At 39.4% G+C, this 22,450-nt stretch overlaps 1 protein-coding gene across 6 annotated transcripts in view; it reads left to right on the top strand.

Annotated features, from left to right (window-relative positions):
* KYNU (kynureninase) overlaps positions 1–22,450 on the top strand; it is an 89,261-nt gene that overhangs the window by 56,461 nt on the left and 10,350 nt on the right. For all 6 annotated transcript variants that reach the window (XM_083582822.1, XM_083582826.1, XM_083582824.1 and 3 more), the window contains 2 exons: positions 16,230–16,282; positions 18,230–18,315. In XM_083582822.1, coding sequence (XP_083438948.1) covers positions 16,230–16,282; positions 18,230–18,315 — 139 coding nt within the window. The remainder of the gene's footprint in view (positions 1–16,229; positions 16,283–18,229; positions 18,316–22,450) is intronic.

Raw genomic sequence — 22,450 nt, 5'->3', positions numbered from 1 at the left:
AAAGGCATTTTTTGTACCTCCCCATTTAAGAAACTAGTCAAAGCTGAATAGACCATGCCTTTGCAAAGCAAAAGAACTGTAGCATATGCTGACTAGGTTTATATTCTGGATCAACCTTTCCTGGATATTCATAATAAACTATGACTGACAGTATAGTCTGTGGAGCAGAGCTATTAACTATGGATTTCCAACATTATTTGGCATAAAAGGTTAAACGCCACTTACACAATGATTCTCTTTATTTCAAATAAAGGTAAAAGGCTATGTTTTGCCATAATTTCTGAAAGCATAATAATGGTAATAATGTGGATTTGTACACCTGCAGAACTGTATGTGCAATCTTTAAAACTAAAAACAAGACGGAACACAGACACACAGCAGAACAAAGCAATGGAAATGCAATGTCTGCTGGAGTATCTTAGTAGTACAAGTATTTTATAGTACCATCAGTGTACAGCATGCTTTTTTCAGTGACATAAACTAGTAATTCTCATGTCCTTCCATGCATAAACAGCGGGGAGGGAAATCTAGGAAAGCAAATGCAGTTTAAATCTGGGTACCATGGGAAATGTGAAACCTTCAAAGTTAGCCTTAGTATTTAGCATTTATTTGGGACTTTAAGATTAGTCCTCATATTGATTTCGAGCAATTGCATCCTTGTGTTTTTCTGCTTTTTGCTTCCTACGTCACCAGGATGTTCCAGGTCTCCAAATAAGGGAGTGAGACAAAAGTGAATTTGTCTATGTCAGAGTATTCCATTTTATAGCTGATTTAAATGCAGAACAATTTGCTGTATCCCATACAATCAAACAGAGTAGAATTTAACTGCTGTTGAAGTTGCAGGTGTTATGCTGTGTCTGGAAGGTCTTTACTCCTCGTTTGAATCAAGGATGACACCCAGTGGCCATACAGGGTCATTCCAACATATAAACTGGTATTAAGATTTCATTTCCTTGCCTTTTAGCCTCCGCTTAAAGAAGTAATTAAATTCCTATCCACTTGATCTTCCTGATGCCATTTAAATGATTTGATCAATTGCTTTCATCCAATGACCAATCTTATGGCTACCCTTTCCCCTGCCCATTATAGATTTGTTTATAACTTCTCATCTTTCATATTCTCTTCACTTTATTGATATTTATAGGAAAGTAATTTTTCTGAAATTTATTAAATTACAATGTATGCTGTAAATTATAGCTTTCTTTAAACAAAATGCCAATGGGGTAAGCCACAGAAGAGTCCTTATTCTTGTCCACCTGTCAAGGAAGTTTAATATTTAATACGACATAACAAGATGTATTAAGATGCAATCTTGGTCTCTAATGTAATTTATCTTGCTTTGGATCGGATATGCACTTTATATTTCTTCAAAAACACAGGGCATAAACAACACCATTAGCTACAAACCTTTTTTTTTTTTTTTTTTTACATTTCTGGAACATTCAAGTATTCCCTGTCTTGCCTTGTATTTTTCAAGCCCTAGAAACCACAGTTGCATCCTAGCAAATGGTGATGTTATTAATGTATCTTGTGAAAGCCGGACTGATGTAATGGCAAGTCTTTAGCTGAAACTGGATTGACAAAGTTCAAATTTCTACTCAGTCCTGAAGCTTATTGGGTAATCTTGGGCTAGCCATATTCCCTGATAGGGCTGTTATAAAAGTAAAAATGGGATGTGGGCTGGGAGGGAAAAATAATGTATGATAGCCTGAGATCCTTGATAGGATAAAAAATTCAGTAAATAAGTTAGGAGCTGCGAAGCATATCTATATGGGAATTTCCATGCTTCCAGTTCAGCACATTATTGAAAAACACAGGGAACCCAATTTTCCTAGACTGGGAAATATTCCTAGAAGTAACAAGTATATTGATATGTGGTGATATACTATAGATGGCTCTACCATTCTTACAGGCCACCATCAATTGTTTGGACATGGAGCTCCAGAGAGGAATATATGAACTATACTGTTTGATAGCCATTAGATGTTCAGTGACATCCATAAAAATGTTGAAACAGATTCTAGCTAGAAAAGTGTTCCAGTGAGTACATAAGCATCAGTCTAGGATACCGTTCTAGTTTACTTGTATTTATTTTATTTGTACAGTTTGTATCTTTCCCCTCCTGCTTCTCTCCACAAGACAGACTACAAAAAAACTGCTGCTGCCCAGCAGAGAGTACTGTTAACATTCTTTTAAATTGCTTTTAAATTGTGTTTTTAATTTTTTAATTTTTTTTTTACAAAAATGAATTGTTTTTAAAGGTTTTTATGTGTTTTGAGGGGGGTTATTTGGCTGTTTCAGCTTATATATATATATTCTGCTTATGTATTTTGTGTTTTTATTTTGCAGTTTTATCTTGTGAACTGCCCTAAGACCTGCAGGAATAGGGTGTTATATAAATTTAATTAAATAATAATAATAGTTATCATGGGTCAGTTCATGACAATTTAAAATATGGTAACAAATAAAGACAAAAAATAAGCTATAATTTAAAAGAATAGTTACTTACGTGAGGAATTATGAAAAAAGAATGAATTGTATTTGGTGAAAATAATTGATATAGGGGTTCAAAGTAGAGCTGTTGCCATACTTCACAGAAGACATTTTTCTGATAAAATTTCTGAGATTTTTCTCTGAAGGCTGCTTTGCGGAATTTCCCCCTAATACTCTTCCCCGCTTTTGTGATGCCCAGCAAGCCACATCTACTAAGGCAGTTGCTGCTGCTTCCACTTGTTGCAGCAGAAGCAGCCACTATACCTTTGGGGCTGGAAAAAGAATGCTTTGCTACTGTCACTGGTAATAGTGAGTTACACCTCCAATAAATTGTTGGAGAATTTCTCTTTCTCCTCCCCAAAGAGATTTAGTGAAATGGGTCCCTTGTTTTCTCTACTTACAAATAAGGTGGGTAATTTCTAGAGTCCGTTTGTATGCAGCTCTAGTTCAAAGAAGTGTAGAGTCCTGCCACTCCCATAATGATGTTATTGGAGACACATTGTTAACCTGTTCTTTCCCCTTCTTCATCTCTACACCCAGTGCTTGTTTTCAGAGGATACCCAAGGGTACATAGTACTGGCACCTCTTTTTTGTTATTAAAAAGTGTGGCACTTACTGTAACAACTTCATGGTGAGTACTGGCACCTATTTTTCTATTTAAAAAGCCCCTGTCAGGATGCTGTCAGCTGCTCCTGGCTGGTTGCCCAGGAAAGCGTAAAGACAAGAAAAAGTTTCTTACCATCCTTTGTTATTCAATATTTACAGAGAGAGGCATAGAACCCAGCCTCTTGGATAATGGCATTGTCCTGAGTGAATCTCCACCACCCCATCTCTCCCACTTCCTCATTTGTGTTGCTACGTGCCTTGTCTTTGAGCTCTTTGCTCTCCTGCTTTCAAGGCTCGCTGGGTTCTGGGAGATGGAGGGTCTGGGATGCTTTCAAATGACACTGGGTCAGTCAGCTGTCGCTCCGCTTCCTCCCTCTCCTCCTCCTCCTCTCCCATTATTTCCCAACTTTCCCCCTCATATGCCTCTGAGCTGTGACCTCCCACAAACCACTTTTGTAAATCTATACTGTCTTCCTCTTCCTCCTCCCTGGAAGGGTCAGGATGGGGAGGTGATCTCCACCATTCCTCCTCTGCCCAGTCCCTGACAGCAACAATTGAAAGGGCCCAGTCTCTGGCTACAAACAGTTATCCCCATCTAATTGGAGAAAGCTCAAAGAAACCTTTGATCAACCTTATTTGAGATGGGGGGGGGACTCGTATTATGAACTCCTGCATCTCAAACATTTTTCCATTCTTAAACCCAGCACTTGTTTTCAATGGCAATGCTGAGCTGTTCAACATGTGAAGCATATAAGAGTAGAACATGCTGTGTATATCCAGCATATTAATGCTTTTTTTTTCATCTCAGCTAGGTCTGATTCACACAGAAGCTCATGCCATTACTGCATTTCTTCCACCTGTTCACAGATTTCCTGTTTTGAACAACTTCAATCCTATGGACACACATAATCTAATGAACATGCAGACACTCATGACTGCAATTGCAGGAATTCTTGTTACACAAAATGTTTGCCCTATGCATTTATGTATTATGCACAGTGCTATAAACATACAGATACATATAAGACCAAGGGTAGATGTTCAAGCCCTGTACTATCAAATTGAGGGAAACTGGCTACTATAGCACTAGGCAGAGTATATCCCAACCCTCAGTAATGGCAACTGATTTCTGCATATATGAGATGCAGTGGGTTTTCTGGTCACAGACATCACAATAATTTGTACACAGGTAAACAGTGGGGCCTATTGAATGCCTCAGTCAAATCAATGCAGCTGTATTACATCACAGGAAGGGAACAACCCCTCCCAGCATATCAGAAATGGCACCTGTTGCTCCAGTGGTGAGACTCTAAAAGTCAATCCTATAAAGTGATGTCAGTTCATAGTGGTTTGTAGAATGGCTCAGTAAGTAATGGCTTTCTTTCCCTTTTTATAATCAAACAATAAGAAAGTGAAAAGCATTAAAAGCAGGATCCCTGCCAGAACCAAATGAATAATTAGCATCTATCTTCCCTAAAGATACTGGTGAGGTACTCATATCTTAAATATCACTTTCAGATGACAAATTTAATGAATCCCCACACATCAGAAGCTTTGTGTAAGAGGTTTTAGAGTAAATAGATTAAGCAGCAATATGTCGCTAGGTATAGATTGGGTCTGGAAGGTCTCAATTTTAAAATTGCTGAACCACACATTTTGAAATGTAAATGTCTCTTAACACCAGCCTCTCTTTTAGAGGGTGAGATGATAGCTAAAGGAATACCATTATTATTATTATTTTAAATGCCTGGAAACTTCAGGCTGCTGAACATGATTTCAAGACCATGCAAATTAATAGGGAGAGGATATATATAAAATTGTGCATAATTTGAGAAAAGTGAAGAGGGGATATTTTATCCTTTTACATAGTGCTAGATATGAAAAGATACTAAAGTGAGGACACATCAAGTGCCATGTGTTCTAAGCAAGTTGGATGAAGCAGAACTGAAGGATATAAAGGAGTAGTTAGGAAAGGTCAGAAGTGTATTAACTAGTAGAAAGAAGCACTCTAAAGCCATTGCTTATGGTAATGCAGGAAAGGCTTTATGGACTAAATGATTCTCAAAATAATCTTGAGGGATGGTGGAAATAGGTGCTTTGTAAAGAGAGAGAGAACAGAACCTTTATTCGTATAGAGTCAGGGGTAAGAGAAAGCAAAAAAGGGAAAGGTGACAAAAGGCTAGCAACTGGAAGTGAATAGGCTGATCTGAACAACTCTTGCTGATCTGGACACAGCAAGCAGAACTCAGTTCCAGCACCTCTCATTTGGACACCATTGCCTTTATAAGAGAACAAGGGAGACATTCATGGTGTTACATTCTATAGGGTGAATTCAAAAGAACTAAACTTGCAAGTTCTAGTTCAGCCCATTAACACTTTGAAGAAGAGCCCTCCTGGATTAGATTGAAGTCCTAGTTCAGGTTCCCATCATGTCAAATAAATGACTCTGAGAAGCACAAAAGCAGGACTTAGGGGCAATAGAGCTCTGCTATTGTTGTAGCTTCCCCAACCCTCCTACCCAGCAACTCGTGTTCGGAGGCCTCTTATCCTGGAAGGCGTATATAGTCATCATAATGAGTAGTAGCCATTGATAGCCTTATCCTCCAAAAATTAATCTAATCCAATTTGAAGATTGGTGGCTATTACCACATTCTGTTGTAGCAAAGTATATGCTATCTACAAACTTTCGTCTATGCATGACAGCAGGTATATATGACTAGCTCATCATAGACTATGGCAGCTGAGAGGTATTTCCCTGTAGCAACCATGTGCTGATGTGAGAATGGTCCCTGTTCATGTCATAAATGTGTGTTGAACTGTGAGTTATGTGCATTGTGAAAGTTGATCTTACTGCAATGTCTGCAGTGGGATTGTAAATAGTATTTCGATACTGTATTTTTCGCCCTATAGGACACACTTTTTCCCCTCCAAAAATGAAGGGGAAATGTGTGTGCGTCCTATGGGGCGAATGCAGGCTCTTTGGCTTCAGCGATAGCAATGTGAAGCCTCTGAAGCCTGTGCTCCGGAGGCTTTGCGTTGCTTTTGCTGAAGCCAGGAGAGTCTGCTCTTTGAGGCTGGTGGTGGGGGAAAGCAGCGCTTCCCCCCACCGCCAGCCCCACAAGCTGGGGGAGGGGGCAGCGGGAAGGCGCGCAACGCCTAAGCACTGCTCCCCGACCCGGCTTTGAGGCTGGCAGTGGGGGAAAGCAGCGCTTCCCCCCACCGCCAGCCCCACAAACTGAGTCGAAAAGCCCGCAGGAGCCGCGTGTTCTTTAAAGGGTGCGCGGCTTCTGCCGGCTTTTCTATGAGGTGGGGGAATTCCCTGTCCGCTGCTCCCAGAGCTGCGGGGGGTGGGAATCATATTTTTTCCCTTGATTCCCCCCCCCCCGAAAACTAGGTGCGCCCTATGGGCCGGTGCGCCCTATAGGGTGAAAAATACAGTATATGGACTAGTAGCCAGAAATGCAAGGGCTATGGGAATTCAGAGGTGTAAATTTTGGTGGTTGGATGTGGAGTAAAAAGACAAGCATCATTACGTTTTTAGCATCTCTGAAACGTAGGCTGATCAAAGCGAGGGACAGCTGACTTACTGCCATGTGATGCTATCATTAATGTCTTTAGCTTATGGTAGGTATCCATGGCAGGATATTTATGATCATTAATTTGCCTTAAGTAAGGCACGTCCTGAAGCCAGGATAGGGGTAGCATGTTTGCTGTTGCAGCTTCGTGGTTCAGGCAGCACAACAAAAGTCTTTTTTTCTGAGCAATTGAGTTCTGGGGTGGGAACAACTTTTCCTAAGCTGAATGCTTTCAAAATGTACAATTCAAAAAGATGAAAGGGTTATAAATATATGTAAAGCAGGCAAGAGAATAATAGATAAGCTTCAGCAGAGGATTAAAGCAAAACAGTACACCGCCTAGTATTAAAATGAAAGGATTTATTATGAAGTCTTAAACTTATCACAGGCTTACCAGCAGGTAGGGTCTTGAAATAAAACAGAGTTTTCTGCGATATTTTGGTGGGATGTTGTACTGAGAAGAAACATGTTTTAAAAGCATCAATCTTCTTTTTAAAAAATGATAGAAATAAACAGCTGTTCAAAGTTTAGTGGGGGTGGGGTGGGTAGGGAGAGACATACCTTGCACAGCAGGCTCCAGGTTTGAAGGAAAGCTTATAATACATTCAGATGACTTCTTGGCTGTCAACGAGGTGAATTGCTTTCATTCTTGTGCTTTATTCTTTCATTCTTCTGCTTCAGACTACAGTTCATAAGTATGTTTTTCCTTCATGTGTGGCTAACCTGCACTTGGGTTAGAAAGAGAAATAAACAGCTGCATGGCTTCAGTGATGCTGTGTCAAAAGCATTACAGGGCATCACTGTCACGTGCTCTGGAAAATGCCTTATTTGAAGTCGGATTTGAAACAGGAGAGGTGTCATGACTTTTACAATGAAATCTCATCTGTGTACACACACACACACACATTTATTCTGATAATAAATAAATGACTTGACCTGAAAGGCTTCTATTTCAAGAGTGTAACCAAGTCAGCTTTGATTAACATCCCTAAAAGTTGTTGTCATTGGAATGAGATGAAATAATTTAGTGGTAATATAGAGGATGTCCTTGGAAAGATTTGCTTCTATTACTGATAGACTGTAATTGTTTCTTAAGAAGGGTCATGTGAAATCAGAGCAAGGGGATTCTAATGACAGTAATTTACAAAGCTAATAAAGGAAATGGTTTCTAACTATTTAGATGCTGGTGGTTTAGATGGCATTTGTATTGAGACTTTGCACAAAAGGAAGGAAAGTGAATTTCTCATCTGAGCAGCTACCCATTTCTCATATAATGTTGCAAGATAACATTAAAATGTTCATGGGCTGTATCAAAATTTTACACCAACTTCTTAAAGTACCCTTGACTGTACTCAAAAATAAGCTATTTTTGCTGCCAAATGAAGAGGGGAGAGCATTTTAAGTGCCTCTAGCTCATTTGAAAACCAAAAGTTAAAACTTCCCCTGAGTAGAGGCAGTTTAGGAATAAAGGCTTTGGCTAATTAGGTTTAATGGGACATTGTCTTGGGAGATGTGATTGATTAGGCCAATCTAGACACAGAATAGGCCTGCAGGGTTTAATTCTTGGATTCTCCAAGTGAATGGCAAATATCCAAGGGCATTTAAAAAAAAAAAAAATTGGAGGGAACATTAAGAAAATGTGCAGCACCTATATGTCATGCACACATTCATGTAAAGTTTTGTGGATGAAAAGCAGCCTCAAGAGGCTGCAATTTTGAGTGTAGAAGTGGTGATCATTGAGTTCCTTAAGCCTTTCCCATTCAAAAATGCCCCTAGCTTATTTTCTTCTATGGGATTCCATTGGGATTCCATTGAGGCTACATTACCTGCTCTTACATGTATACCCCTAAGCATGTAGAAATGTTGCACAGTTGATCCATATTTTCTTTTTACCCTTCTCCCTTTCAGACACTTTCCTATAGCTAAGCTATCCAGATTTCTAGAAGTCCTTTCACAGAACAGGCAGAGTAGAGTACTATGCAGCACTACTTCCACATCTGCCTCTTTGGAAACCAGTCAAAGCTAAGATGAAACTAGGTGGGATGTGTACGGCATAAGAGTTTGGGCTTTTTCTGTGTGGGAGATTTGAAAAATCTTGTATCAACGTGGAAATTATCACAATCTCTTTGGGGAGGCAGATGCATTATACAGAGAGGATTCACTATACAGCTTCACACACAAGCATCAGGATGTTGAATGCTGACTGAAGAAGTTTCTATAGTCATATTATGAGTCATCAGGGAGGTCATCTTTATACTGGAGGCAATTGCCTATTAACATAAGCTAAGAAACCATATTGTGCTGAATATGTAGGCCTTTTGTCAGTTTCTGTTCTGTTTTGTCAGTTTCTGTTCACCCAAGACTCAGCTCCTCTTCTCAATAAATGCACATGAGAAGTCAAAGCTCACACCTACCTGTCTTGGGAATTTGACAAAAAGAGGTTGTCAAGGATGCCCAAAACTGTCAAGAGAATTGAATAAGGATAATCTAAAGTTCTGCAAACATCTGGAGTACAAATTTCAAAAAAGAAAAGAGCTATTTTGTTCAGTTTATTTTACACAACACAAGAAGTGTAATCATTTACAAAGTTATATGTATAGCAAAAACAGGGCAACCTTAAATATTCAGCATGTGACTGATACAAAAACCAAGCCATAATAAGTATATTGGCTTGTATTATTGTACGATTCTGTATAATGTGGGACAATAAGCAAGCTTAATATATGCATGATCCTTGTCACAAGGTAAACAGAAAAGATCACCTTGTAATAAGGAGAAATTATTCTTGGGTGCTTTTCTATATTTGATTCTAGCTCTTTTAACATAGTGAAAGACGTGTGCATTAAAATTTTTCTATTTGGCTATCCCTAAACCTTACTGGGGGAAATTATTATTATTGCATTATTAGCACTGGAAAGTATTTTTAATTGAATATAATTTTGCATCACTGCTTTATATTGATTTCTGAGATGTACAGTATATTCAGCTTAGAAGGCAATGCAAAATGCTACTTGCAATTCTTGACCCAGTTAATATATTCTTTAATTTCTGTCTAATATAGCAGATGTCTAGTAGAAATATATATCATTTTCTCTGTTCAGAAATGTAGGGCCCTTTAGTATTGCTTATTTCGATGGATGCATTACAAGGACTCTGCATAGTTACATAGTCTTTGTGAATTAATTCATGGTGCTAAAGAAAGACAAAGTGATTTACAAACTATCATGAGAGTCAACAGCAACTAAGAACGTTAAGGAAGAAGTTGCATCTTTGAAAGAGCACATGTGTTATCTTTAATCTTTTTGAGGCACTCTAGAAAGTTTCATCACATTTTCACAGGCTTTTTAAAGCAGCAAGGCATTGTCTTATAATTTTTCACTATTATGGTATTGGTTTCCCCCCAATACTTTTAGAATAATTACTGCGTACTTCATTAATAATCTGTAGGAATAAATTGTCTCCCAGGTTGATTTTTAATTTCTGAATGAAAGCAGTGGATTGATACTCTCAATAGCAGTTCGAAAGTATTTCTGGCTGTATTCTCTCCTGCCCCCCCTTTCTTCTCTGTAGATGTAGTTAAATAAAAGTGATATATGTACACTCTGCAGTAACAGTTGATCATAAGCTGATTTAACAGTTTTAATTCAACTTCATTAGCCTTAGAGGGGTTGGTTTGGGTAAGATATTTTCTTAGGATGTAATTTAGACTTCAATTCTTTTTGCAGCTTCCTCATACTTTTTCTCTGCCTGCTCTCTGTGAATGAAATTACCTTTCCTCATCACAAAAGCCTCAGAGGCTTCCAGAGGAGTTCTGTATGAATTCAACAAGCCCTGATTGGATTCCCAGTATAATGGCTATTTCTCTTTCACATACTCTGAGCACAGAAAACTTGTATCTTGTTATAAAAGTGAACTCAATCTCCCTTTGTTTTGACCTGGAGGGGTAATATGGAGGGACATGCTCAGAGATTGGTGTATTCCCAGTTGAACTGAATCTAAAAGACTAACAAGGAAAAAAATATATCTTTAAAGAGGACATCTGCACCCTCTGTTTTCAAATCCCCATCAGCAGTAAATCACCTTGCACTTGGTTGACCAAAGAGCCAATGCGTTTTTCATGCACAAAGTGCATTTGCTACAACCGTTAAATTAAACTCTCTACCGAATGTGAAAATAAAAGCTGCAATCAGAAAGGACATCCAGTTACTTCTTGGGTAAAACAATTATTCCAAATTGTGGCATTTAACATGCCACAACCAAGTCAAGATAGTTATGCCAGTCACCGGGGGGTTTTTGTCATTGTTTTTTTTTAAACATTATTTTTCTGTCATTAAATTTTGTTCCTGGGCTGCACAAAAGGCTAAATAGGAAAAAAATTGTTTTGCTTCTAATGAAAATGTCTCATTATTTGACTATTGTTAACTCTAGATATTTTTTTTACAACATTTTCATAGAACTATAGAATAGCTACAGCATTCTAAGAGAGAAATCTGCTAATAATGAACTGCAATGATGTATAGTATGTAGATTGGACACAATTGATAATTAGACATGCAAGAAAAGTTTAACACAAAAGACCCTCAACCTATAGCACCACCCCTGCAGATCTTCCTTAAACACAAGTAGTATAACAGTGTAGTAGTATATCATTGTTTTTATTTGGCTTTTCAGTTTTAAGCTATGTATTTTACAAATCTCATGTGGCTTGTTCCTTAGAAAGCCATGTGATGTAGGTTAAAACTCTGGAAGAGTGACAAAATGTGTGTTGGAAAGGGGTGGAAAAATAGATATGCCTATTTCTAGGTGCAGCAGTGCTTCAGCATAGCTCAGCTCCACTTCCTTTGTCCCGCTATTTCTTCCATTTCTCCCATGATTTTTAGGCATGGATCCAAGAGGTTTTTCTTCTGTCCTGCCACTTTCCCTGGGGCAACCCGCAGTTTATTGCTGAATCAGAACAAACGTCAATCCGTAGAAGACTCAGTTGACGTTTGTTCTGATTCAGCAGTAAACATCGGGTTTTGCCGCGGGAACTGGCAAGGCAAAAGAAGAACCTCTCAGACCCATGTCTAGACAACATGGGACAAGTGGAAGTGTGTATGAGTCCAGAGTGCGACATGACCACCTCTGCCCATTTCTGCTCTGCAAAGCCTGCCCTAGTAAGCTTTGCAGGCATTGACTGCACTTTTATAAGTGGTGATCATAAATTCTGAGGGTGCCTCTTTCAAAGCTGAGCAGGAAAAAGACAAGTGTGATGGAGCAGAGAAAGCTCATGATGAGAATGTTTATGAACTACAGCGCTATAGAAAAGTTGCCCTTTTTATAGGGTGTTTCACCTGCTGCCATTCATTTGCTTCTCTGTCTTGTTGACGGTGGGGAATGCACAGACTGTCCCCTTGGACAGGAAGGTTTGCCCTGAAACTCAAGCCACATAAATACAAGCCCAATTTTGTTCATTCTTTCTTTTAAAAAATAAAATATAAATCAGTAGTTGGTGTGGATGGGATCCTTCCCTCCCTAGAACACAAATGAACCTTGTGATCCTCCGGGTTATAAATTATAAATGAGCAGCATGCTCATCTGTTATTCAGAAGCAAAGGTCAAAGGATTCCCCCCACCCTTACGTTCTTTAAACTGGATCTCCTTTGATGTCTACACCGCATATACATAGCAATCATTATATCCCACGCTCTTGCATCATTAATGCAACTACAAACGAAACAAGTCAAGTTTTGAATGCCCAGTGCTTCACTATAAGCACACAGATGTGAAAGGAAATCTTGAGCTAGATTAAAAACACACAAAACTTTTACTGATGGGATTGCTCCCTAGCGTAACCATGCTTGAAAGCAATGGGGGCAAATTATGATCCTTTCGGGCATAATTCTTGCTCTCCAGAAATTTTCTGTCTTGCTGCCTTTGACTAGCAAAACGGGAGCTTGCTGTGTAGGTTAAAAACCAGACGCAGCTGAAATATGCTTTTAATTTCTAATCATATGACATTAACACCTTGAAATTGGGCAACAACTGTATACTCCATCTATTATTACCTGCTGTAGCTGTGCACTGTTACTCCAGTTTAGTTTTGCTTCTTTATTTAATTTGGCTCCTGTCCATCCAACAGGTTCCCAGGGCGGCTTACAAAAAGTTACAATTAAACCAAACAAAAAATGGAAACCAGCAAAAAGTAAAACACACACACACACACACACACACACACACACACACAAAATACAGCATTAAAATAATGTACAGTAGATTTAAAAGGCTCTTAGTGTGTTGCAAGAGTATATAGGGCACCATATGTATTCACATAGGGGTCCATGGCCATTGGAATCCCAGTCAATCAGAAGTCTTGCAAGGAATCCAGCACATGCACACACAGCCTCTTCACACTGATACCAAACAGTCAGTAAAGTGGTCACTGCATGTGTTGGCTTCTAAGGCACAGAGGCAAAGGTAAAAGGTAAAGGACCCCTGGACAGTCAAGTCCAGTCAAAGGCGACTATGGGCACAGAACCAGCCCATGTCTTTACTACCCCCAGCTATCAATTGCCTTTTGGGTAGCATCACATCAAGACACAAAGCCCGGGGGACCACCAAGTATAAGTTGTTGCAAAATGGTTATTCAAACTCTAAAATGAAGAAGCCATTTATGTTAAGCATGTTTGTGGTGTCTACAGACTGAGGATATTCTAAACAGTTAATGGATTATAAATACTCATTTTGCATTCCAAATATTTGCTCCTCAATAAATTTTACTTTAGCATCTTATCATTCAGTTTTGCTATATTTTATTTTTAAAAACATGTATTTGTAAAGCCATTATAGTCAGGTCTTAAGACCTTAGCTATTTCAAATCATCACAGGCTAATATTTTGCAGAAATTTGTCAGCCCTAATTTTATGTTTGCCCTCACCCTTTCCAGAATCAATAATCCTTTAGAGTTTCAATTTGCAGCCCCTTCTCAGGTCATAAATGTTTATGGAGGTCATTAGTCGGGAGGTAGAATGCCCCCAAATGTACAACTAAGAACAGCTGAGAATTAAGTGCAACTATAACCTGAGCTATGTCTATGGGATTCTAAAGAAACAGTTCATGTGATAAGGTAGAGGATGGTTGGGGGCAGGGAACACAAAGAACAAGAAGCTCACCACTGAAACCTAACATCTCCATTTTGGAGATTTAATTGCTCTTTATTTTATTTTTATTGTATCCACTATCCTCAAAAATGCTTGTGGACTACTTTTGAGTGGTTATCACAAGGGTTACAGAATGCATTCACATGTTGCCTTCTTAATGAGAAAATGTGTGGAACAAACCAACTGTTATATTGCCTTTCTGGGGAAAGCTTTCTTGCTCATGGAAGAAGGCAGGAGGTGTAGGCAGCAGTCTCAGCACTCAGTTGTCCCCCTGCAAATGACCTCTGCCCAATGCCACCTGTCCTGTCTTGCTGTCATCTCCTGACATTCCAAAGAAATGGTAGTTCATAGCACTAAGGATAATGCATAGTTTCAAATAATTGAAAAATCTCGTACACAAGGCAGTGACTAAATTAGCCTTCAGAAATAATTGGGGAGTTAAAATAGATTTTTCAGTTATCTGAAATCTTTATGTTGGTTCACCATCTTTTTTGTTGACATTTTGCTATTGAACACTTTATGACTTGATACCTGAATCTGCATTAGCAGAATAAAAGGCTAGCTTTGTTGGTGTATTTGATGAACACCCAGGTTTTATTACTTGCCATTTTTCTTCCCGTCCCATCTGCATTTTGCACTTCCTCATTTCCACCCTCTCAATATATTGTGCTCTCTTTCTGTTTCCCCCTTCCTTGTGTTTTTGTTGTGGAAGATGAGAAATGTCATTTTTTTTCACAGTGCATGCTGGATGGTCATTTTGCTGATTGTACAGCAGAGAGATTTGAAGCCCATTTGAAGGCTACTAATCGGTCTTTGGAATTTTATGAAAAGGTTGTTCAGAGACCCTAAAAGGCCTTCATTAACATCATTTTGTCCCATTTCCCCTCTCAGGAGAGCTACCACCACAGGAAAAATTAGGGTTGTGTAGTGACCTCAACATGGTCAGCACCCAAGATTTGAATCTTATTTGTCATATGGTTAGGCTACTATTGTCCATGTAGACATTCTGAGAGAGTGTTAATTTGCTCTGGTGTTTTTGACCTTAGTTTAGAACGTCATTCTGTGAAGCATCAAGATCATTGAGTTAGTTTTTGTTTTTTTGCTGTACCAACCCTATTAAAATGATGCAAGACCTGCAAAATTGAATTAGTTGGGATGTTGCAATAACATGAATATGTACTAACATTGTGTTTTATGGTAAAATATAAAATGTAGCTTGAAACTGTAAAACGGTTGCTGATGTTTTCATATGTGATTCAAAGCATCATGAACAAAATCTCTCAGGCATTAATTTTACGATGCTTTATATATTTATTTTGACAATTCCGTGTTGTGTCATAACCAAAAGCTATTATTTTGTTAGTGGTTTCAATAGAAATTTGAATGGCCATAATAATACTAAGCAGTAGTGTGATGTTTCTCAACTTCGTTGTCTATAATGACATTCCATTATAGATTAGAGAGGATTGTAAAGAATCTATTATCCCCCCAAATTAATATTCACAAGTTTTAGAAAATCAACATGTTATTTGGTACAGTTTATTCTAATAGTCACTGGCACACATTGTGACTAACCACTGCAACTCATGAGTTGCTTAGAATATATTCTCAGGATGGAATACAGTGTCTGCCATTGCAGCACAACATGACTGGCTCTTGTGTTGTACTGATATCATTAATTGATTCACGTCACTTCACTGCACCTTCTGAGGGCCTTCTCACCTGTAGAAATGGCCAGAAATTGCTCCCAAACCTGTGTGGTCAGGAGAGCTCTCTCCTGGTTGTACATAAAGCATTTGAGACAAACGAGCTACAGCCTTGAAATCCTCCAGTTGGGTTGGAAGTCCACCCCCTGCAGAGGTTCTGTGGACCAAGAGGGTTCACTGTGGGAAGGGGCTTCCCCCTCAACCATCTTTGTATATGCTGCCTTATCATTTGCAGGCCTCCCCTATCCCTTGGCTGCCTCGGACAGCTTTGCACAGCCAGCAGAAGTCTGGACAGAAATTTGCCATTTACGGCTGTTAATTATTGAGCCTCCATGATTTCTGGTTGCAAATGCTTCCTGTCGCGGGATGAGGTCCTAGTGGAAACTTGTCCGGACCTCACAGAGCTGTCATTTCAGGAGTTTGGGTGGTGTGTGTCTGTGTGTGGGAGCAACAGATGGGCTAGCATTAGTCAGGAATGCTCCTCCAGCTTGGATTTTATTCTGAACAGGGGGAAAAAATGAATTTGCAATGCTTGTATCTTCATTGAGCTGAGCTTTTCAAGGCCCTGAAGCTCTCATCCAGGCCAGACTCTAGAGAACTTCATCAGCATCTGTACATTTCTGTGTCTGTTGACACTGGTCATATTGTTCATTCAACAATATTTTTATTGTGTCACCAACTGTGCTATTACCCCTTTACCTTCTTTTTAGGCTGGTAGGATGGTGGGGTCATGACTTCAAAACCCGGTTTCTCATGGAAAACAGTATGTATATTTCATATTCCGTTTTATGTAAAGATTTATTTTATGGTTTATATAGATTGTATAATCAGATTCTTCCCCCCCAACCATAAAAAGAAGAACAAACAATGACCAAGAAGGCCACATTCCTACTTCTTATTTAACAGGCCTTTGCAGAGCGAAGTTTTATGTCATTTTTTGAGTTGCTGTACTTTACAGCCTGGTGACTCAATATTAAAATGTTTTTAAGATGCTATATCATTTTGCTGTGTTGTGATTTGCTGAGCCAAAAGGCTTTTGTAATAAAGGTAAAGGTACCCCTGCCCGTACGGGCCAGTCTTGCCAGACTCTAGGGTTGTGCGCTCATCTCACTCTATAGGCCAGGAGCCAGCGCTGTCCGCAGACACTTCCGGGTCACGTGGCCAGCGTGACAAGCTGCATCTGGCGAGCCAGAGCAGCACACGGAACGCCGTTTACCTTCCCGCTGGTAAGCGGTCCCTATTTATCTACTTGCACCCGGGGGTGCTTTCGAACTGCTAGGTTGGCAGGCGCTGGGACCGAACGACGGGAGCGCACCCCGCCGCGGGGATTCGAACCGCCGACCATGCGATTGGCAAGTCCTAGGCGCTGAGGTTTTACCCACAGCGCCACCCGCGTCCCCAGCTTTTGTAATAGTGAGTAACAATTATTCCTTGTCCCACAAATCCCTGGGCCAGAAATAGAGAAGGCCAAGAACATGTCAGATATATATATTATTTCCAACGACTTAACATGTACCAGAGCATAAACTTCTGCCTGTTTCACGGCAACAGGGATGGCAAAGAAAGCTTCTTTTGCCGCTTCTATTGCACTCTCAAGTAGCTGCCCAGCAGAGTTTTTCTGAGTGGTGAGAGGTTTGTTAACATCTCTCCTGATAAATGGGATGTTGGCGCCCCCTGAAGATTGCTGTGACATGTTTGCTAAGCACTTGAATTATAAAAGTATTAGTCTTCACAAGAACTTGAATGTTCTGGTTGTGGCAGGTACAAATGAAGTGTCCAACACACCACCTGGTCACATTTTATGGGATCAGTTTCATTTTTTGAGGCCTGAAAATGTGAACAAGGTGGTTGCAGCTGTCAGCCTTCTTGATTTGCTCACTTTGCCTAATAAAGGCGAGCTGGGTGTGGTCAGGTGGGTCTAGGGTGTGGTGAATGTCTCACTGTGTGAAGGAAAAGGATATACTGCCGTGAAGAAGATGGTATTGCATCTACTCCTTAAAAACCGATGTTGGACTCAAAGGCTTTTGACAGCTACCACCTGATTGCTAATACTTTTTTTTTGAGGAAGGTGCTTCAGCTGCAGCAACTCTTGGAAGATACTGATTATCCTTCCCAGGATAGGTTCAGGCCCATTTCATGGACTGAATCATAATCTGTTGCCCCATTGACCTTTATGGAGAGAGGGGTAGGACTGCAACCCTGTGGTTTCCACTCAATATTTTGGCTGGTTTTGATATAATGAACTATGGTGTTTTATTAGGCTGTCTCTGTGGGAAAGAGTTGAGAGGCTCTGTTTTGCAACGGTTCTGCTCCTACCTATGGCAGGATCCAGAGAGCATAAGGTGATTATACCATGAATCCCTGGAGTTCTGCCATAGGGAACCATTTCATTGCCAAAGCTAGTTTAACTTCCAATATGAAGCTGTTGGGAGCAGTTATGTAGAGATTTGGAGCCTGGTGTCATCAATATGTGAAGTTGATAATGCTTAGCTATATTTCTCTAATTTTTTTGGGGGGGGAGGGGGGCATGCAGGTCCTAACCAACGCTGTATGCATTGTATGTATGATGCCTGTATGCCTTGGTACACTGGATGAGGGCTAACAAAACCAAAAGTACTTTCTGACAAGATGGAAGCCCTGTGAGTGATTGGTTCTTCGTTCTGGGAACAAACAAAAGCTAGGGATCTAATAGAATGTGTTCATCTTGCAGAATTGCAACTGAGCCCTGGCATCAATGGATTTCGACTATCAAACCCTTCGATTTTATTGGTGTGTGCCCTCCATGCTAGTTTAGAGGTGAGCAATTACATTTTCATGACAGATCAAGTACAAACAAATGAAGCAATTTGTGTAGTATTAACCTACATTGCGTTCTATACAGCAGTTAAACAAAAAGTCTGGTTGAAGACTAATGTAATATAAAAAGGATGATCTCACTGCTATGAATATACTGCCAGCCTTAACATCTGCTTGTAGCATACCAGTGAAGAGAACACTGGAATTCTTGCCTGGTTGCTGCCTCTACCATGGTTTCAAACAAAATGCCACTCCTTCCCTTCCCCAGAGTGGCTGGAGAAACCCAGCCATATGGTCAGGGTAATAATAATAATAATAATAATAATAATAATAATAATAATAATATAATAATTTTGTGCCACATAACTTGCTTGGAGGAGGAAAAAGCAGAAGTAGCATCTTGATGGAATGCTAGAGACAGGCATTAATTTTAAAACAAAGCTGAAGTATGTTCTAGCACCATGAATTCTTTTTTTTTAAATAATGAACCTGTCTTCAGCTAGTTGTCACTTATACTAAAGCAGCACTTGTGTGTTCACATGTGGATTTTTATTTTTTTGGCAAGAAATCAAGAGGTCAGATAGGTGTCGTATACAGCTACTGGTGAGCTGAAAGTCCCTTAAGGATGTTTTCCCAGTGAAAATAGGGTGGCGCTGTGGGCAAAGAGAAAGAAGAAAATACAGAAGTAAGGGGGGATTGGTGCATTGGGATTTTCTAGGAAAAGTAGTAGCAGTGCCCCTTCCCCTCTTCTTGCTTTATAAAATAATTTTGCTGCTGCTGCCAGTAGTAGATGTCACCATCCCCTCTCCCCCAACAGTATCCTAGTACATTGTCCCAGGCAAGGAATGTGCTGTCTGGATTGTCATTGCTTTCAGTGGCAACAAAAGTACAGTATGTTTAAAGTTAAGAAATTGTGTGGAGAGGCTGGGTGTGCTGCCAACATCACTTTTCACAGTAAGTCCCTTTCTCCTGAAAATAGTTATTTTATGCCCAATGGAGAAAAATAGCCAGAACAGTCCCAACTTTCACAGCTGTGAATGGGCATTCAAAATATTCTTCTCAGCCTTATGGGGCTGACTTTACAAATATTAATTTGAACTAGCCATATCTTGGATCACAACCATCTGCTCTTCCTTAACATCACTAATTTTGAATGTTTTACACTACTAGACACATAGTGCCAAGTCACTAGGTCATTTCCCCCATTCTTATAATGGCTACAAAGTAAGACTGCTTCATCTCATAAAATTTCCAGGGTCATTTTCACTTGCATTTCAAGATACCTTTATATTTTTTTCTGTTCATTGCTTAGCAGACTGACCTGGACTATGTACCAAAAGGCCAGGCATGTGACCACAGATGTTTGTATCTTGACATACATCTAGCAGTCACAATATTTTTACCCCCTTGTGCATCCCCAAGTCTCAGTGCCATTAAACTGGTGGCATTCTTATTCTCAAGGCCACCCTCCAAGCAGTGTAGGGTACAAGTTCCAAAAAACAATCGCCTTATGCTGTTCCTAGGGAAGAGGGAGAAATTCAGTTCAGTTCACATTTAAAGGCAAACCTGCCTAACTGCTTTCCGAAACAATATTCAAACTGGAACACGGCCATCCTTGAAATTCACTCTTCTCCAAATTTTGCAGCACAGTTCTTCAGCTAAGGAATGTATATGCAAAAAAATGCATGTACTAGAGTCAAGTGTGCATAAAAATGTAAACTTTAGCAAAAATAAGAGAAAATGTGTTAGATTAGGGGAAACTGCTTTGGAAGATGTTTATATTAGGCAGGATTGCTTACATTGAGTATATTAGGTAGAAATTCACACTACAATTCTGGTGAATTTTCATTACACTTAAAGAAAAAATTCAGAGTGATGTGAGAATGTGCAGAAATGAATTTAAGATTGGAAAAATAAGAAACAGAGAAGAACATAAACTGAAAGATTCTCCCATCCCTAGTCGTTCCTTTCTAGGGATGAGTCTGTTCACTTGCATTTCAAGATACCTTTATATTTTTTTCTGTTCATTGCTTAGCAGACTGACCTGGACTATGTACCAAAAGGCCAGGCATGTGACCACAGATGTTTGTATCTTGACATACATCTAGCAGTCACCCATAATGTAGAATAAGATCTTATGGCTCCCTTGCTTGATTTATCAGTTGATGCACAGGAGAACAAAATGAAGGTAGATGCGAAATTTAAATGTGTTATAAAAGTTTCACTTGTGAATCTGCAAGGTTTCTACAAGGAAGTAAAGTGCGCGTCCAATACAGATACAATGGAAATAGATAATGTATCTTGGAACAATATTTGAGATAGGGAATCATTATTGTCCCAACTTCCTTCTCATATGTGAGTTCCTAAGGGGGAAAATATTTTCTCAGAGCTTAAAAGAGAGACTTCTATCAATTGTCATTTCCATGCACAGAATGTCTAGTGTTCTGTGATGATTCCTGGAATAGGATTGTTTGTAGAAAACCATCAGCAATCTTCAGGATGGGATTATATAATGATGTTGACTCATAATGCCACTTACATGCTGATTTCTGTCAGATGCTAATTTAGTGCATGCACATTTGAATGAAAAATAATATTTTATAACTTTCTGTAACCTGCAACATTCAAAGTTTTTAAAACATACTTGTATTCATTGCAGCCTTTAGTTGTCTGTTAGGGACATTCTGAATCCATCTGGGGGGAAAATAATTTTCTAAATGCTATCATCAGTCCTAAATAAATAAAGCCAGAGAATTATCAGTAATTTTACTGTTTGCTTTTCCTGCTCTGAAAAATTGCAAAGGGGCACGGCAATACTTTTTCTTCTGTTTGGCAATTCATTTTGTTTGTCCTTAAACATCTCTTGTATTTTTGTAAACTTTATGTGACCTTAGAGATGCTTCTCCGCTCTGACCCAGATGGTGCTGTTCATAAGGGGGAGGGGGAGCAGCCATTTAGCCCACGGCAGGGGGTCAAAGGCAATGAGAGCTCATCAGTTTCTATGGACTTGCCTTTTTGCGCCTGTGTTCCTCTTTTGGCACAGTCAGGATTCCCTTGTGCTAATTGCTGTAGTACAGTGAAATAGAATGTGTATCTGGCAAGAGATGGCTTGCAAAATTGTTTCCCATCTTGCTCTGGGATGCATTAAACAGAGGGTACAGCTTCTAAAGAAAATACTAAGCAATGTAAGTGTAAATGCACAGCAAGGACAATCTCTTGCCTTTTGCGAGGGGAGAATGTTTGTTGTGGGGACATTATTCCTGGCAGCATTCCCACACCCCTTGCAAAGTCACAAGTGAATAGACTTTATATGGCCTAATCTTGCAGAAGAAACCCTAAGTTTCTGCAACCATAGGCAGCTTCTACATAAAGGCGCACAATATTTTTACCCCCTTGTGCATCCCCAAGTCTCAGTGCCATTAAACTGGTGGCATTCTTATTCTCAAGGCCACCCTCCAAGCAGTGTAGGGTACAAGTTCCAAAAAACAATCGCCTTATGCTGTTCCTAGGGAAGAGGGAGAAATTCAGTTCAGTTCACATTTAAAGGCAAACCTGCCTAACTGCTTTCCGAAACAATATTCAAACTGGAACACGGCCATCCTTGAAATTCACTCTTCTCCAAATTTTGCAGCACAGTTCTTCAGCTAAGGAATGTATATGCAAAAAAATGCATGTACTAGAGTCAAGTGTGCATAAAAATGTAAACTTTAGCAAAAATAAGAGAAAATGTGTTAGATTAGGGGAAACTGCTTTGGAAGATGTTTATATTAGGCAGGATTGCTTACATTGAGTATATTAGGTAGAAATTCACACTACAATTCTAGTGAATTTTCATCACACTTAAAGAAAAAATTCAGAGTGATGTGAGAATGTGTAGAAATGAATTTAAGATTGGAAAAATAAGAAACAGAGAAGAACATAAACTGAAAGATTCTCCCATCCCTAGTCGTTCCTTTCTAGGGATGAGTCTGTTCTTCCTTGGAACTACAGCAATCAGATTGAAACAACAATTTCATTAGATGATAATGAAAAGATCTTTATTTATTTATTTTAATAATTTTTATTAACAGGCCAATCACATCACATTATCCATATCGCATTAATTCCAAATTATACAGCCAAATTTTTTTGGGGG

Source organism: Podarcis filfolensis (assembly GCF_964270895.1).
Source record: "Podarcis filfolensis genome assembly, chromosome: 1".
In the NCBI taxonomy this organism is placed as follows: Eukaryota; Metazoa; Chordata; class Lepidosauria; order Squamata; family Lacertidae; genus Podarcis; species Podarcis filfolensis.
Note: the sequence above shows the minus strand (reverse complement) of the source record. Positions and strands in the feature narration are given on the sequence as shown.